Raw genomic sequence first — 16,717 nt, 5'->3', positions numbered from 1 at the left:
GATGTGCATAACCCCACCTTCACTTCTATCAAATTGTCCTGGGACCTCCTTCGCTCCAAGGAAATAACCCCAGGTTAGTAGGTCACCTAACTTTGTATCTAAAACCCTACATCACTTGAACCATTCTCCTAAACATCCTGTGCAGCTTCTCTGGGGCCCTCACATCCTTTCCAAAAGAACTGGACACAGCACTAGAGTTGTAGTTCACATTGTGCATTCCTGATGAAAGGCTTTTGCCCAAAATGTTGATTTTCCTGCTCCTTGGATGCTGCCTGACCTGCTGTGCTTTTCCAGCACTACTGTAATCTTGACCCAACTCATTTATAGATTCTTGTGGGTTTTGTTTCCCCCCCCCCCCATACACACACACACACACACACACACACACACACACACACACACACACACACACACACACACACACACACACACACACACACACACACAGTCCTGTCCCATCCCAAACTCAACTGCTGACAGGATCGTTAGCTTGCATTCTGTCATGGTACAAAGGAGTAAAGTCTCCTGTATGTAGGAGTGCTTTCACAGCACTCGGCCCTTGGGGAATGGGAAAGCTGCTCCTAATCAGGGACCTTTTGCCCAGTTTCTGAACTGTGTGCTCAGTACAAACTGCAACCCCACTCTGCCGACAGAGGATTGGACAGGTTTAATTGGCCCACAACAAAGTATTGAAAATGTGTTGCTGGAAAAGCGCAGCAGGTCAGGCAGCATCCAAGGAGCAGGAGAATCGACGTTTCGGGCATGAGCCCTTCTTCAGATTCCTGCACTTTTCCAGCAACACATTTTCAGCTCTGATCTCCAGCATCTGCAGTCCTCACTTGCTCCACAACAAAGTATTACCTATTTCTGAGAAGAAAAAGTGCTAGAAGTATCAACAGGTTGGAGAAAGTTGCTGTTTCCTGTGCACAATGGAAGGTTGAACAGTTTGGCCCCATATCCTTCAGAGTTAAGAAGAACAAGAGTCAATCTTATTGAAATGTGAGTGATTCTGAGTGAGCTTGACCAGGGGTTGCTGAGAGAAGGTTGAGGAATCTAGGTCTAGGGGAAATTAGTTCAAAATGTAACCCTCTGAGCATGTAATATCTGCCCGCTATTCCTTTCAAGGATACAGTGGGGCAGCATGGTGGCTCAGTGGTTAGCACTGCTGCCTCACAGCACCAGAGACCTGGGTTCGATTCCAGCCTCAGGCGACTGTCTGTGTGGAGTTTGCACGTTCTCTCTGTGTCTGCATGGGTTTCCTCCCACAGTCCAAAGATGTGCAGACTGGGTGAATTGGCCATGCTAAATTGCCCCATAGTGTTCAGGGATGTGTAGGTTAGGTTCATTTGTCAGGGGTTAAATTTAGGGTTACTCTTCAGAGGGTCGGTGTACACTTGTTGGGCCAAAGGGTCTGTTTCCACACTGTAGGGATTCTAGCAAAAAATAAGCCCAGTGCCCACTATATAGTCCTTGTGATTTGTACAGCTATTGGAAAACTTTGTTCACATTATGCTCTAACTTTTTAGATATACAGGTGAACAATTAATTTGCTTTTTTGATTTTGTTTTGTACCTGACAAATACATTTAATGATCTGTGCATGTGGAATCTAAATTCCATTGCACCTCCACTGTTTCTAATTTTTCGTCAGATATAACATTCTTAAATCCTCCTTTATCTAGGTCCAAAATGGACTTGTTTGTGTGTAAAGGTAATTGTCATGGTTTTTCCCACTCAGTCAGTCACTGTCTTTGTAATCTTGTGTTCCACTCTTTAACATAACACCCAGCATTGTTTCTTTGAAATCAACTAGGCTTTCACCAGTTTCCTCATTTCCCCTCCTCCCACATTACCCCAGTCCCAAGCCTCCAACTCAGCATCGCCCTCTTGACCTGTCCATCGTCTTTCCCACCTATCCGCTCCACCCTCCTCTCCGACCTATCATCTTCTCCCCCACCTTCCTCTACCAGCTACCTTCCCCCCAAGCTCCATCCCCATTCCCCTCCCATTTATCTGTCAGCCCCCAAGTCCCATTCCTGATGAAGAGCTTATGCCTGAAACATCGATTCTTCTGCTCCTCGGATGCTGCCTGACCAGCTGTGCTTATCCAGTGCCACACTCTCAACCATTGTGTCATTTTCAAACTTGGAGATATGGCTATAATCTGTTATAGTTGCGGCCACACCTCCTCCCTTACTTCTCTCCAAGGCCCAAAGGGATCCTTCCATATCCAGCACAAATTCACCTGCACCTCCACACACATCATCTATTGCATCCGCTGCACCCGATGTGGCCTCCTCTATATTGGGGAGACAGGCCGCCCAGTTGCGGAACGTTTAAGAGAACACCTCTGGGACACCCGGACCAACCAACCCAACCACCCCGTGGCTCAACACTTTAACTCTCCCTCCCACTCCACCGAGGACATGCAGGTCCTTGGACTCCTCCATCGCCAGACCATAGCAACTCGACAGTTAGAGGAAAAGCGCCTCATCTTCCGCCTGGGAACCCTCCAACCACAAGGGATGAACTCAGATTTCTCCAGTTTCCTCTTTTCCCCTCCCCCCACCTTGTCTCAGTCAAATCCCTCAAACTCAGCACCGCCCTCCTAACCTGCAATTTTCTTCCTGACCTCTCCGCCCCCACCCCACTCCAGCCTATCACCCTCACCTTAACCTCCTTCCACCTATCGCATCTCCAACGCCCCTCCCCCAAGTCCCTCCTCCCTACCTTTTATCTTAGCCTGCTGGTCACACTTTCCTCATTCCTGAAGAAGGGCTTATGCCCGAAACGTCGAATTTCCTGTTCCTTGGATGCTGCCTGACCTGCTGCGCTTTTCCAGCAACACATTTTCAGCTCTGATCTCCAGCATCTGCAGTCCTCACTTTCTCCTATAATCTGTTGTAAGTAATTATGGTGAATAATTGTGGCCCTGACACAAATCTTTCTGGGACGCCATTAGTCTCTTCCTTTGATTTCAAGTACGTAGCCATTCCCTATTCTTTATCACTAAACCAATTGCCTAACCTGGTTAAGAATCCAAATTCAATTCCATTCGCTTGCAGCCTTTTGTGTGGAACCTTGTTGAATGCCTTCTGGAAGTGTATTATAAAATACTTCACATGCTGCAGTTGCGTCCTGAGAAAATTCAATTAGGTTCATTGGCCATGACTTAGCCTTTACAAATCCATCTCTCTAATCAGCTCAAATTTCTCTAAGTGCTCAGTCGCTCTGTCTTTATTTATAGATTCCAATAACAGATGCAAGACTAACAGGTCTACATTTTCCTGGCTTCTCCCTCTCACAGTTCTTCAATGTAATGGAATTACGTTTGCAATCTTCCAATTTGCAGAGACAATCCCTCAATCAAGAGAGAGAGAAATGGATGATTACTGCTAAAGGTTCTGAAAATTTTTCACCCACTTTTTATTAAAAACCCTGGAGTGGGAACTACCAGGTCATGGGACTGAAGATGGACAATTTCCCACTGTTTTGTCTAATACTGCATTGACTAATTTTAGAAATTTCATTCTTGGTTTTGCAAGAATGTCAGGAATATAATGCGCTTTCCCTGTGGTGAAGAATGATATTTAATAATTGTTCAACAGATGAAATTGCAAAAATGTGTGTTTAATGGACTTTCGGCTCTCCCAATGCAATTGTACCACTTCTTGTATTAATCCTGACATCTCCCATTGTATTCCCTGCTTGCAACTGCTTGCTACTAATGAATGTTGCTCTTCCCACAGGCTGCAGATGTTGGAGGCTATCTGCAAGCATTGGGAGGGGCCTATTAGTCTTGCGCTGTACCTGTCCGATGCTGAGGCCCAACAATTCCTCCGCTACGCCCAAGGTTCAGAGGTCCTGATGAGCAGGAGCAACGTTGGGTACCACATCGTCTACAAGGAAGGACAATTCTATCCTGTCAACCTGTTGCGGAACATCGCCATGAAACACGTTAACACACCCTACATGTTCCTGTCCGATATTGACTTCCTCCCTATGTACGGTCTCTATGAGTACCTGAGGTAATGAGATGGAGTTGTGTAGTCTATGTCTGTGGTAGGGCTACAGTTGTCACCTTGCTACCCTTCAGATCAGTAGAATCACTGTGTTCTTGTACAGTCAGTGCTTCTATAACGTGATGGGTGCGTTCTTGTGCAAGCCTGCATCTTAGAAGAATTGCACTTTAGAAATAGCGCTTAAAGTGTCGGTGATCTAATCGCGTTACAGCCAACATATATTTTAAGAGTTTGCGCTTTAGAAACAGTATCCCCAATTCGTCAGTCGTAACAGTGAATTTTCATTGACAAAGCATGTTATAGCAGAATGACCTGCAGCTCTTTCTCAGTGTTTCTGCATTGCCTGTGTATCTTTCCTAAGATGAATAGCAGAGCAGGGCACAGTAGTGGACTTCAGCTGAGATGAGTCTTTTGGGAATTGCTCAGTTATTGCTTATCTGAGGGGTAACTGATAAGAGAAACAACGGCAGAGTGGTGCGATGCAGCCACTGCTGGTCTTTCAGTCTGTGGCATTGGCTCACACCTATGCCAAAGGAATGGCATCAGACCAGCCTGCTGACTGTTGTGTCTGACCTCCCACTTGCCTGCGTTCTGACCCAGCTTACAACTTGCTCTTTCTCACACACTTTTGCCATTCTCCCTCTCTCAATTCTTCCCTGTCACAGAGGGATATAAACAGCCAACTGGTGGTTGTCACCCATTTTGTCTCCCTTACCTGTTCATACTTCTTGCTAACCCTCAGACTTTTTTAGACACCCTAGTGACACCCTCCAGATTTTCCTGTTCCAACATTGCTTTCTCAAAAGGTAAACTCAGAAAGCCTTTTGATAAAGCTGTGGCGTTTTAATTTAACCCCATCCTTGTTCACCAACGTGCACAATAAAGTTGTGACACGTCTCCAGGGCAGCTGGGACGCGGACCTGGGTCTCCAAGCTCAGAGGTAGAATCACTGTCACTGTGCCACAAGAACTCTCTCCATTAAGGTCAGACCTCAGATCAAGGGGGACATATTCTCCTCGGCGCAGTGCTGTTCAATGGACCAACAGCAGCACCTACAGGAATATGTCAGTACTGTAACTGCTGGGAAAATCATCAATAATATATCGTCAATCATTTTTTTTTGTCACCTCTCCACTCTTTTTCAGGTATATTTTATCCAAGTGAGGAATGGAAGACTAGTTACATGATGTATTGAATTAGTCATCAGTTCTTACAAAATAAATTTTGAGTCTCCCTGAAATTTTAAAGACCTCTCAGACTGTTCAGTCCCTTGCCCACGACATTGCAATGCCTTGCTGCCTGTGCCTTCACTTACACTTATCTTAATTTCTCTCACCTTTTGTCCTCTCTCCTCTACTATTGCAGCTTCCTGTCTGCACTCACTTTTATTCCTCTTTACTCCATCATCCCTGTCTCCCTCTCTCCTCTACACCCAATCTATCTCTCGCTCTTCCCTGTCGGTGCCAGTTCCCTCTCCTCCTTCAGTCTCCATCTCGCCTCCCCACTCCCTCTATCTCCCCTCTCCCCCACACTCCCTTATGTTTCTCCCATTGTCCACGTGTCTCCCTCTCTCCCCTGACACTCCCTCAGTCTCCCTCTCTCCCCTGACACTCCCTCAGTCTCCCTCTCTCCCCTGACACTCCCTCTGTCTCCATCGCTCCCCTGACACTCCCTCTGGCTCCCTCTCTCCCCTGACACTCCCTCTCTCCCCTACACTCCCTCTGTCTCCCTCTATCCCCCGACACTCCCGCAGTGTCTCTCTCTCTCTCTCTCTCTCTCCCCTGCACACACTCTGTTTCCACCTTTTCCACACAGCCCCTCTCTGCCTCACAGCCCTCACTCTCTTTATCTCCCCTTACTTTTTGTGTGCATTTATCCCTCTCTCCTCTGCCTCTCTCTCTCTCTTTGCCCCTTCAGTGCACCTCTCTCCCCATGCTTTCTCTCTTCACCGTTTCCCCTCTGCCTGACCCCTCTCGCTTGTGTCTCTCACGCGGTGCCCTGGTGAATATCGTGTCCTCGGAATTATTTGTGGTTCTGATGACTGTGTGTGTGACCTTTTCTTACAGAAAGTCAGTTCTGCAGCTGGACATGGCCAACACTAAGAAGGCTCTGATAGTGCCGGCATTTGAGACTCTCCGCTATCGTCTGTCCTTCCCGAAATCGAAGGCGGAGTTATTGTCCATGTTAGACATGGGAACACTCTTCACTTTTAGGTAATGACTGACATTCCTGGAACATGTGTCGAACTTCATGCCTGCAATGTACTGTGTCCGTAGGTGCTTTGTATAAACTTTGTTGCACTTGATTTCAGATGGCCGTCAGCCCCTGGCCTCAGTACTGGGCTAGGGACCTCAACTGGAATAGGCAGCCCCTGGTCAATGCTAAATGCCTGTTGGAAAATGGTCAGACCGTGGGCCTTAGGTGATGATGGTTCTGCTCCGGTTGCAAACGGCTTAACAGTCAAAAGGCCCAACTCCAGTCGCTTTCTATGAGACCTCCAAGGGAGAAGCAGATGCCTGTGGAGCTGGGCATTAAATTCCTCCTTTCTTGAGAGCTCCCTCTTGAAGGCTATGTTTGAGTGGGAGGAGTCGCTCCCAGTCCAAAAATGTGGTTCCGCTGCCCCATTGCAGCCCTTTTCTGTTTCCCCAACTTTACAGCTCGCCTTCCCCACATTGAAGACTCCCTCGATCTGTCAACACTGCCCTGCCCCATTTCCTGACGTCTCCTCCATGCCGAAATATGGAAAATAGGAATAGCACTTTGCCATTGAGCCCATCAAATCCCCTCCATCGTTCCACATGATCAGAGGCGGTCCTATATCCCAAGGTCTTCCTCCTGCTCTTTCCCCATACTGCTCAACAGCTTTAACATCTAGAAATGTATTTGTCTCTTTCTTAAGAACTCAAGGATTTGGCCTCCACAGCCTTCTGTGGGAGAGAATTCCTCAGCACCAGTCCCCACCACCTAATTTTCCTCATTTCAGTCTGGAATGGACTACCCTGTTTCCTGAAAGAGTTGTCCCTTCTTCTGGTTCAGGGGAAACATCCTCCATGTGTCCAGTCTGGCCGCAATCTCCCATGTTTCAGTTCGATCCTATTTTATTTGTCCAAAGTCCAGGGGATGCAGTTAATCCATATCGCCGTTAGGGATTTACCTGCCATCGCATGTGAACCTTTGCTCCTTCGATGGCAGGTATATCTTTTCCTAGGTTAAGGAGAGAGAAACATCATGTTTTACTCCATGTATGGTCTCACTGAGGCCCTATACAGCTGTAGCAATATAACCTTCCACCTATGCACAAACCTTCTTGAAATGAAGGCTAACATGTCATTTGTTTTCTGCACTTTTTGCTGCATCTGCGTTCCTGCTTTCAGTGACTGGTGTACAAGAACAGTCAAGTCTCTATGTACACGAACATTTCCTGTCAGCCAGTCTCCCCACAGCCTCCCTGTCTCTCCCCAGTCTCCTACACCCTCCCTATCTCTCCCCAGTCTCCCTACACCCTCCCTGTCTCTCCCCAGTCTCCCTACACCCTCCCTACCTCTCCCCAGTCTCCCTACACCCTCCCTATCTCTCCCCAGTCTCCCCACAGCCTCCCTGTCTCTCCCCAGTCTCCCTACACCCTCCCTGCCTCTCCCCAGTCTCCCTACACCCTCCCTGTCTCTCCCCAGTCTCCCTACACCCTCCCTGTCTCTCCCCACTCTCCTACACTCTCCCTGTCTCTCCCCAGTCTCCCTACACACTCCCTGTCTCTCCCCAGTCTCCCTACACCCTCCCTGTCTCTCCCCAGTCTCCCTACACCCTCCCTGTCTCTCCCCAGTCTCCCTACATACGCCCTGTCTCTCCCCAGTCTCCCTACACCCTCCCTGTCTCTCCCCAGTCTCCCTACACCCTCCCTGTCTCTCCCCAGTCTCCCTGCATACGCCCTGTCTCTCCCCAATCTCCTACACCCTCCCTGTCTCTCCCCAGTCTCCCTACACCCTCCCTGTCTCTCCCCAGTCTCCCTACACCCTCCCTGTCTCTCCCCAGTCTCCCTGCACCCTCCCTGTCTCTCCCCAGTCTCCCTACACCCTCCCTGTCTCTCCCCAGTCTCCCTACACCCTCCCTGTCTCTCCCCAGTCTCCCTACACCCTGCCTGTCTCTCCCCAGTCTCCCTACACCCTCCCTGTCTCTCCACAGTCTCCCTACACCCTCCCTGTCTCTCCACAGTCTCCCTACACCCTTCCTGTCTCTCCCCACTCTCCTGCACCCTCCCTGTCTCTCCCCAGTCTCCCTACACCCTCCCTGTCTCTCCCCAGTCTCCCTACACCCTCCCTGCCTCTCCCCAGTCTCCCTACACTCTCCCTGCCTCTCCCCACTCTCCTACACCCTCTCTGTCTCTCCCCACTCTCCTACATCCTCCCTGCCTCTCCCCAGTCTCCGTACATCCTTCCTGTCTCTCCCCCACTCTCCTACACCCTCCCTGTCTCTCTCCACTCTCCTATGGCCTCCCTGTCTCTCCCCAGTCCCTCTGCACCAGGCAGACATATGGCTGCCTTGGCACGAAGGTGCCTCCTGATAACTGATTCTGCAGGAGGGAATATGCAAATGAGACTCTGTTCCTGACCTTTGACTGCTCCTGAGTTTGGTGAGAGAAGGTGTCGTGTCACTGATCGCTGAGGTACTGGCTGGATACAGTGCATGCCCCTTCTTAGGTCCGGGATTGAGATGGGCCACGACTGAATTCCAGGAGTGAAGAATAGCCATAGCCATGAGGTTTATTAAATTTTCATGAGCCTATCAGTAGCAACTGTGAGAGAGATGTAGCCTGTGGATGGAACAGAAACCCCTCACTGTTTCCTTCTGGTTAATTGTTGGAGATGGTTTTTCTGTGATTGGTGTTGAAAGCTGAAGTCTAATGTTTGTCTCCAATGGGGCACTGGAACAAACATTCTGTTAGATTCTCCAGTACCTTGTTATTTAGATTTAGATTCTTATGTTGCAGGAGGTGACATAATTATTGAGCATAGATACCCTGCTGGAGCCAATTACAAATGGTGTCTAATTTAGCTCAAATAACATCCAAAATAAACCCTTTTCTTATTCTTATGATGGCCACTGAATGTGTTGGTTGGTTATTGATATAATTTCTTAGCACGGCCAATGGTGTTTCCATAACTGAAATGACCCATTCCTTCATCTCAGTCATAAAGCCTGAACCATGTGCATTCACATATATTTTGAGATGAGATGGCTGTGCATTGTCTCTCATTCATCCTTCATTAAGGTTCAGTGAACGTGAGAAGAGGCCTAAGTAAGTGGTATCTAGTTGATGTGCACTTGAAGTCATAAAGTCATATAGCATGGAAACAGACCCTTCAGTCAAACTAATCCCACCCACCTGCTTCTGGTCTATATCCCTCCACATGTTCATGTACTTATCTAGTGTCTTTTAAATGTTGCAATCGTACCCACATCCACCACTTCCTCAGAAAGTCCATTCCACATGCGGACCACCCTCAAAAAACGTGCCCCTCATCTGTCTCCTCTCATGTTAAACAATCCAAACCTGTCTAAATGGTGTGATTGGTGTACAGTGTAAACTAAAATTCAGGTGAAAGTGGGAAGTACAAGGTGAAGGGAGTATCCTTGTGTGCTACCATATGACAATTGGACCATTGCAGGAAGATCCCATTCAGCTGAAGGCACCCAGTGGGGGAAACTGGAACTTGCACAGAGAATGTCTGCAACTCACTGCCATCTTGTGCTCTGTAGGTATCATGTTTGGACCAAGGGTCACGCTCCGACGAACTTTGCCAAATGGCGGACAGCCACTACCCCCTATCACGTCAATTGGGAGGTGGACTTTGAGCCTTATGTTGTAGTAAGGCGCGACTGCCCGGAGTACGACAGGAGATTTGTCGGGTTTGGCTGGAATAAAGTAGCACATGTCATGGAGCTGGACGCACAGGTATGGTATTCCATCCCAGCATTCTTTAGGTATACTGGGCCATCCTGTTCATTGCATGAAATGCTTATTTAGACTGGAGGAAGTCACTCTTTAGCTCACAGGTGCAGCACGCTTCCAGTGTCGCTAGATTGATCCACCACCTCAAGCTTCTGCCTCAATGTCACCCACTGCTCCCAACCTGAGATTTCACCTTAAAACCCCATTCCTCAATAGCTTTGAGGTTTGTCTCTGTCAAGATGATGCAGTTGAGAGCCTTCCCCTCCCTATTGGAGCAGGAGAGATCTGGAATTCTATTAATGGAGTCTTCATTGTCTGATTTGTGTTTCTCCTTTGGAAACAGTCCAGAGTGAGCTGGACAAATGAAAGACCTACATTCCTATAGCACCTGGCACTGTCTCAGTATGCCACGAAGGGCTGTCCAGCCTAAGAAATGCTCTTGGAGTGTACGGTGACTGCTAAAGGAAACATGGCAGCCAATGTACGCACAAGTGGGAATAATGGGATCGTGACTGGATAATCTGATTGACTGTTGTGGGTTGACCAATAGATAAAGCTGCATCAGAACGCCAGGAGATAGTCCCTGCACTTCTTCAAAATAGAATCATAGAATCCCTGGAAACAGGCCCTTTAGCCCAACAAGTCCACACCGACCCTCCGAAGAGTAACCCACCCAGACTCATTCCCCGACCCTATTACTCTTTGTTTACCCCTGACTAATGCACGTAACCTACACATCCCTGAACACTACGGACAATTCAGCATGGCCAATTCACCTGACCTGCACATCTTTGGACTGTGGGAGGAAACCGGAGCATTCAAAGGAAACCCAAACAGACACAGGGAGAATGTGCAAACTCCACACAGAGAGTCACCCGAGACTGGAATTGAACCCGGGTCCCTGGCACTGAGAGGTTGCAGAGATAACCACTGAGCCACTGTACTGCCCCCATAGGACCATAGTTCCTTCTGTGCCTACCCTATCGCACTCGAGAGCCCAGTTCGACTTTCTGACCAAAGGCAACAGCTCTGACAGTGCATGATGAATGTCAAAGAGGGAGTTGATTGTTCGTAGCACCTTTCACCATCTTAGGAAATCCCAAAGTGCTTCACAGTCGGTTAAGTTGATTTTTTTGGAGTGCGATGCTGTTATAGAAGGAGTGTGTTAGGATACTCCTCACGTGCCCTGGACCAAAGGAGATAAAGCACACAGGGTTTTGAGTGCTGGACCCTTCCCAGGGAGTGTCAGGCAAACTAGGATGTGAATTATCTCTAACCCACAATCCTGGCAGCACTGTAATGTGTCATTCATGAGGACTGGGCGGTGTTGTTGAGGAAGTCTACCTCAGCATTTGGCAGGAGAGAAGGTGAATAAAAGAAGGGGAGCAGATTCCTGAACTTTGGGCAGCTGCTGGACTGTTGGCAGTACTCAGCACGAAGCAAGCTTTTAAGATCTGACTCCCCTCTCAAGTGCGGCTCTTTCACATTAAAACATGTTTTTCTGCTACCTTTGTCACTGCTTTTGACCTTTGTGCAGCCTCCTGCAGTTTGAGGACTGTGTTGGGGGGGAGTGAAAGAAGGGGTTCCCTGTAGTCATCAGACATATCCCTCTAAGCTGGACACCATCACAGGGTTTGAAGTGCTGATCATCCAGCTACGAAAGGAATATGAGCTGGTGTCTGCAGACCCAGTTGCAGCCTCCCCTCACCAGACTATTCTGAGCGGGGTTCAGACGTGGAAACATAGAAAATAAGAACAGAAGTAGGCTATTCAGCCCTTCGAGATTGCTGCACGATTCATAGAATTTCTACAGTGCAGTAAGAGGCCATTCAGCCCAATACCAACCCTGTGAACAGCATCCCACCCAGCCCATACACTATCCCCATAGCCCTGCAATTACTGTAGCCAATCCACTCAACCAGCACATATTTGAACTGTGGGTGTAAACCCATGCAGACAATGTGCAAACTCCACCTGGATAGTTACCCGAGGTGGGGATTGAACCCGGGCCCCTGATGCTCTGAGACAGCAGTGTTAACCACTGAGCCATCATGCTACCCAATATTGGCATGGCTGATCATCCAACTAAGTGCCCTATCTCTGTTTTCTCCCCAAGCTCTTCGATCCCTTTCATCCTAAGAACCATGTCTGACTCCTCCTTACGAGCATTCTATGCTTTAACTTCCATCTCGTGGTTTCACAATCAAGCTTAAAAAGCCATTGTTAAAGTCTCCTTTAATGGCACAGACCCATTTAATCAAATGTTTTCCACCTCTTCCCCCCCCCCCCCCCCCCCCCCCCCCCCCCCCCCACCTCCCCAACTCTCTGTGTTTCAGGAATATGAGTTTATCGTCCTCCCCAACGCCTACATGATCCACATGCCTCACGCCCCCAGCTTTGACATCACCAAATTCCGCTCCAACAAGCAATATCGGATTTGCCTGAAGACGCTGAAGGAGGAGTTTCAGCAGGACATGTCTCGCCGCTACGGGTTTGCAGCTCTCAAATACCTGACTGCTGAAAACAACAGCTGAGACCCTCAGGCTGTCCTCAGCCGACTCCACGTGAACACTCAGCCACCGCCGCGAGGAGTGAAATGGGGTGGGGGTGCTGTGTACAGCGTGTCGTGCAAAAACCGAAACCAAAATTCACGTGCGTACCCGCCAACGGTCTGTCAGGATTTGGGTGGAAGAGTTGTGCTTACAAGAGCTTACTTTGGGTCCTCCTAGGCGCTGTTAAAGTATCCCTGTCATTCGCTATTTAAAGGCCTCCATGCTGGTCCACACCCCCCCCAACTCCCCCACCTTATTGTCTTGCCCTTGAGGGAGGTCCCTATTGGCCATCGAGCCTTTTCCAAATGGAAGGGCAGGATTGTTCAGTGCCCCACAACGTTGCTCCCTGATTATTCAGAGGGTCTCCACCCTTTTGAGTGCAAGCCTTCAAGAGCTCAACACTGTCACTTACGAACAGGAATATTAACAAGAACAGGAGGGGACACAGCAGAGAGCCCTGGGAACAGCAGTGCCTTTCCTGCGTTGGTGTGACTTAGCAACCAGCCTCGCCAGGCTACTCCATGTTGGTTTCCCATGACGGTCTTTTGTCAAGGTTAGGGCACTCCGCCACTATTCCACGACGCCCCAGCTGCCCGCGGCAAATTCACGGGTCGAGCCCAGGCTTCCCTGCTCCTAAAAGAAAGGTCAACCCCTTTCCCAAGGCAGTGAGCAGTCCAAATCTTGTTCTGTCCAAAATGTCCGTGCATCCGTTAAGGTGGTCCAGAGATTAGCGAAATACTGGAGCTCTGAGGTGCAAACAGAAAAGGCTGAAAAATGTTGGGCTGGTGGCATCTGGGGAGGAAGAAGCAGAGTTAAATCTTTCAGAGTGAGGTCCCTAGGGGAGGATCATGTTGTGGAGGGTGGGGTACATCAATGGTGAGAGGAAGCCATACTACAAAGGTCAGACACTGGTCATTGGAGTTTGAATAACTCAAGGAAGCGGCCGGAGTCGCTTGGGTTGGGATGAGAGTTTGAGCTGATTCCAATAACCAGAGTTGGTTTTGAGAATTCAAGCATAAATTTAACACAGCCACGAAGTGTGTGTTGACTTCTGTGAAAGGAAACAAAGCAGATCCTCCCTGAGAATAACACCTAAATCGAAAATCCCATCCAAAGAAAGGGTTGCCCTTGTACCAGAGTCACTGGGGGGTGAGAGACATTGTTGAGTTCGCTGGGGGTCAACTGGAATCAAATGAATTGGCGGGCTTTTTTTGTGAGGTTAAAGCCAAAATATTTCTCCATTTGCTGGGACATGGTCAGGGTGGGGTCAGCTGTCAAACCGAAACCGTGGAAGATGCAGAGCTCTGCTTGACGTTCGAGTCAAGGCTGAGCCGAGGATTGGAAAAATGAAGAGCTGCACAATGTTTTGGATTTTTAAAAATGACAAATTCCGTGAAATCTCCCCAGAGTATGAACTTTCCACCATCTCTTCCACTGACATGCTGGGATCATTTCATTGAGACTAGGCCATAATTAGGATGGATCTCTGGAGGTGGATCGAGATCAGCCAGTGGGAAGGGTTGCTAGTAATAGGGGTGATTGATTTGGAACATTACGATAATGTAAGCAGCCCATGGGATGTAGCTACGTAAAGATAGTAAGATCGGTATTCAAGGGAATAAGGTTGAACCACCACCTTCGTCCAAATCTATCTCGTGACTCGCTGCAAGAACTCCACTCTAACTGAGGGAGCATTTTATAATAATGTAAACTGCGTATGATGTATTAAGGAAAGAATTAATTCAGTAACCTACCAGGCCAACTCTCAGTCCCACGTGCCAGTGACACTCTGCGCAGTTTTCAATGTGACCTTTCCCCCGGCAACTGACACTTGCATCACAATAGATTTCCGTTGAAGCCATCCTGTTTAAAAAAGACGGTCAAAATTTTAGTTTCCATGTGCTCTTACTTGAAACCTTGTCATACTTTGGAAACTGCTGAGGCACGTCAGATGATGTGGAGTTTGTCATGAGGTCCTTGCCCTGTCCAACGATGGATAAATATTCTTGAAGACGACCAGTATGACAAAAAGAGAAATCAATCCTTTTTTGGTGTCTCTCAAAGTAATGTGACTCTTTTTTCAAATAGAAAAAGTAATTGCACCCTTCTGTAAGTTTATTTTGTCCTCAGGGAGAGTGTGATGGAAGAACTGTAGTCTAATTGTTAGGGAATATAAGCCTCAGGTTGCTTTGAGCAGAGCACAGTATTGTAATAGACTGGACAATCACAGGACTGAGGACTATTTAGAGCACCAATGGAGCTTGAGAAATAAATACTGGAACCCAATCGGACATGGTGGAGGATCCTTGAACCCTTGAGAATCCAATTGGAGGGTATGATGTACTGTTCAAATGATTCAACTGTTAGGTTGTTAATGTTACTCAACCCCATTGCGCCGCTGTCAGACTCTGAAATCCCGTGAGCTGACTGCAGGTTTATTTAGGAAGAGGATTCTTTGGCCTGGTTAATAATACGCTGTTGGTCATCTTCAATTATTCGGAGTGTGACTGTCATCGTTGGGATTTGGACAATAGTTTTCATCACAGAGCTATTGAACTGTAAACCTGGAAATTATGTGGAGCAGTAAGAGTGCTGGACCTGTTGGAGCATTTGGAATGCCACTGGGCTGTTGATCGAACTATTGGAGTTGAACTGGGAGCACTAATGGGGGGTTTTGAACAGCTCAACGTATGACAAGAAAACTGAAACCTTTGGAAAACAATTGGAGGATGGTGTTGCAAATTATAAATATTGGAGGAGAGTTAGTCAGCAGGCAGTGCCATTGGAGAATAGTCAAAGGCAACGAGGAGTACCATTGGAAGAGGGTCAGACAGCACTATGCTCCATTGATGAACAGTCAGACAACTATGTGCTCCATTGGAAGATAGTCAGCTAGTATTACTCTGAAGGATAGTTAGGGAAGGCCTTGCACCATTGGAGGAGGGTCAGCCAGCGAGAAGCACCAGTGAAGCAAAAACAGAAATTGAACAGAAGCAGAGCATTCTGAGAAAGGGTTACTGGTCCCAAAACATTAACTCTGACCTTCAGAGCTTTTCCTTCAATTTCTGTTTCTGTTTCTGATTTCCAACATCTGCAGTTGTTTTAGTTTTTATTTGAAGAACAACAGGACAGCTGGAACACCACTGGAGGAGGATCAGACAGCTAGGAGAACCATTGGTGGACGGATAAGCAGCACAATGCCTCATTGAGGGATAGTGGGAGAGCAAGGTGCCCCATTGGTTGATAGTCGGACAGCAAGGTGCCCCATTGGTAGATAGTCAGACAAAAAAGTACCCCATTGGAGGACAGTCAGACAGCTTAATACCCCACTGGGGGACAAGCAGCTGATATTACTTTGGAGGATAGTCAGAGAAGGCCTTGCTCCATCGGAGAAGCTCAGACAATGAGGAGTACCATTAGAGGAGGACCAGACAACTAGGAGCACCATTGGTGGACAGTCAGACAGCACAGTGCCCCATTAGAGGACGGTTGGACAGCTAGGAGCACCATTGGAGGACAGCCAAAGGCCTGCAGGATTGGTGAGCTGTTTCTAATCATTGTACAACAAATTTCACTCTTCACCACAATGGGCAGGATGACTGTTGAGAAAAATGGTCAATCAGCACAAGGCAGATCTGTCTTCTGACTTTGGCATTGTGCAAGTGACAGAATAATAAATAAAAAATATTTTTAAAAATCCATGGAACTCGTAACTGTTCATCTTACTTTTTAAGTAAGGATTTTCTTTCAATAACACACATTTTCAATAACTGTATACAAAGAACTAAAGAGAAATACAGCACAGGAACAGACCCTTCGGCCCTCCAAGAAATGCCCTAACTAAACTACAAAACAAACCTTCTGCTATATTCAGTCCTTATCCCTCTATTCCCTCCTTATCCATCCAGATGTCTCTTAAATGTCACCAATGTGCCTGCTTCCACCACCTCTTCTGGCAATGCATTCCAGGCTCCTACCACTTTCTGTGTGAAAATCTTCCCTCGCACATCTTCCCTATACTTCCCCCCCCCCCCCCCCCGCCCCCCTCACCTGGAACCTTAAAACTAATTGAAACGTCCACCCTGGGAAAAAGCCTCTGACTATCCACCCTATCAATGCCTCTTATAATTTTGTAGACCTCTATCAGGTCTCCTCTCAGCCGCCATCTTGTCCAGTGAAAATAATCCTAGTCTTTTT

The 16,717-nt window shown here is 47.9% G+C and overlaps 1 protein-coding gene across 1 annotated transcript in view; it reads left to right on the top strand.

The window, feature by feature from the left end:
* The window catches only part of large1 (LARGE xylosyl- and glucuronyltransferase 1), a 527,618-nt gene extending 511,427 nt beyond the window's left edge, over positions 1-16,191 (top strand). The window contains exons 13-16 of the mRNA XM_060840013.1: positions 3,749-4,027; positions 6,088-6,234; positions 9,776-9,971; positions 12,305-16,191. Of these exons, the coding sequence (XP_060695996.1) occupies positions 3,749-4,027; positions 6,088-6,234; positions 9,776-9,971; positions 12,305-12,502 (820 nt within the window). The 3' untranslated portion in view covers positions 12,503-16,191. The remainder of the gene's footprint in view (positions 1-3,748; positions 4,028-6,087; positions 6,235-9,775; positions 9,972-12,304) is intronic.
* The last annotated feature ends 526 nt before the right edge of the window (positions 16,192-16,717 follow it).

The sequence above is a fragment of the Hemiscyllium ocellatum genome, chromosome 19 (genome assembly GCF_020745735.1).
Source record: "Hemiscyllium ocellatum isolate sHemOce1 chromosome 19, sHemOce1.pat.X.cur, whole genome shotgun sequence".
NCBI lineage: Eukaryota > Metazoa > Chordata > Chondrichthyes > Orectolobiformes > Hemiscylliidae > Hemiscyllium > Hemiscyllium ocellatum.
This window is presented reverse-complemented; position numbering and strand designations above follow the sequence as displayed.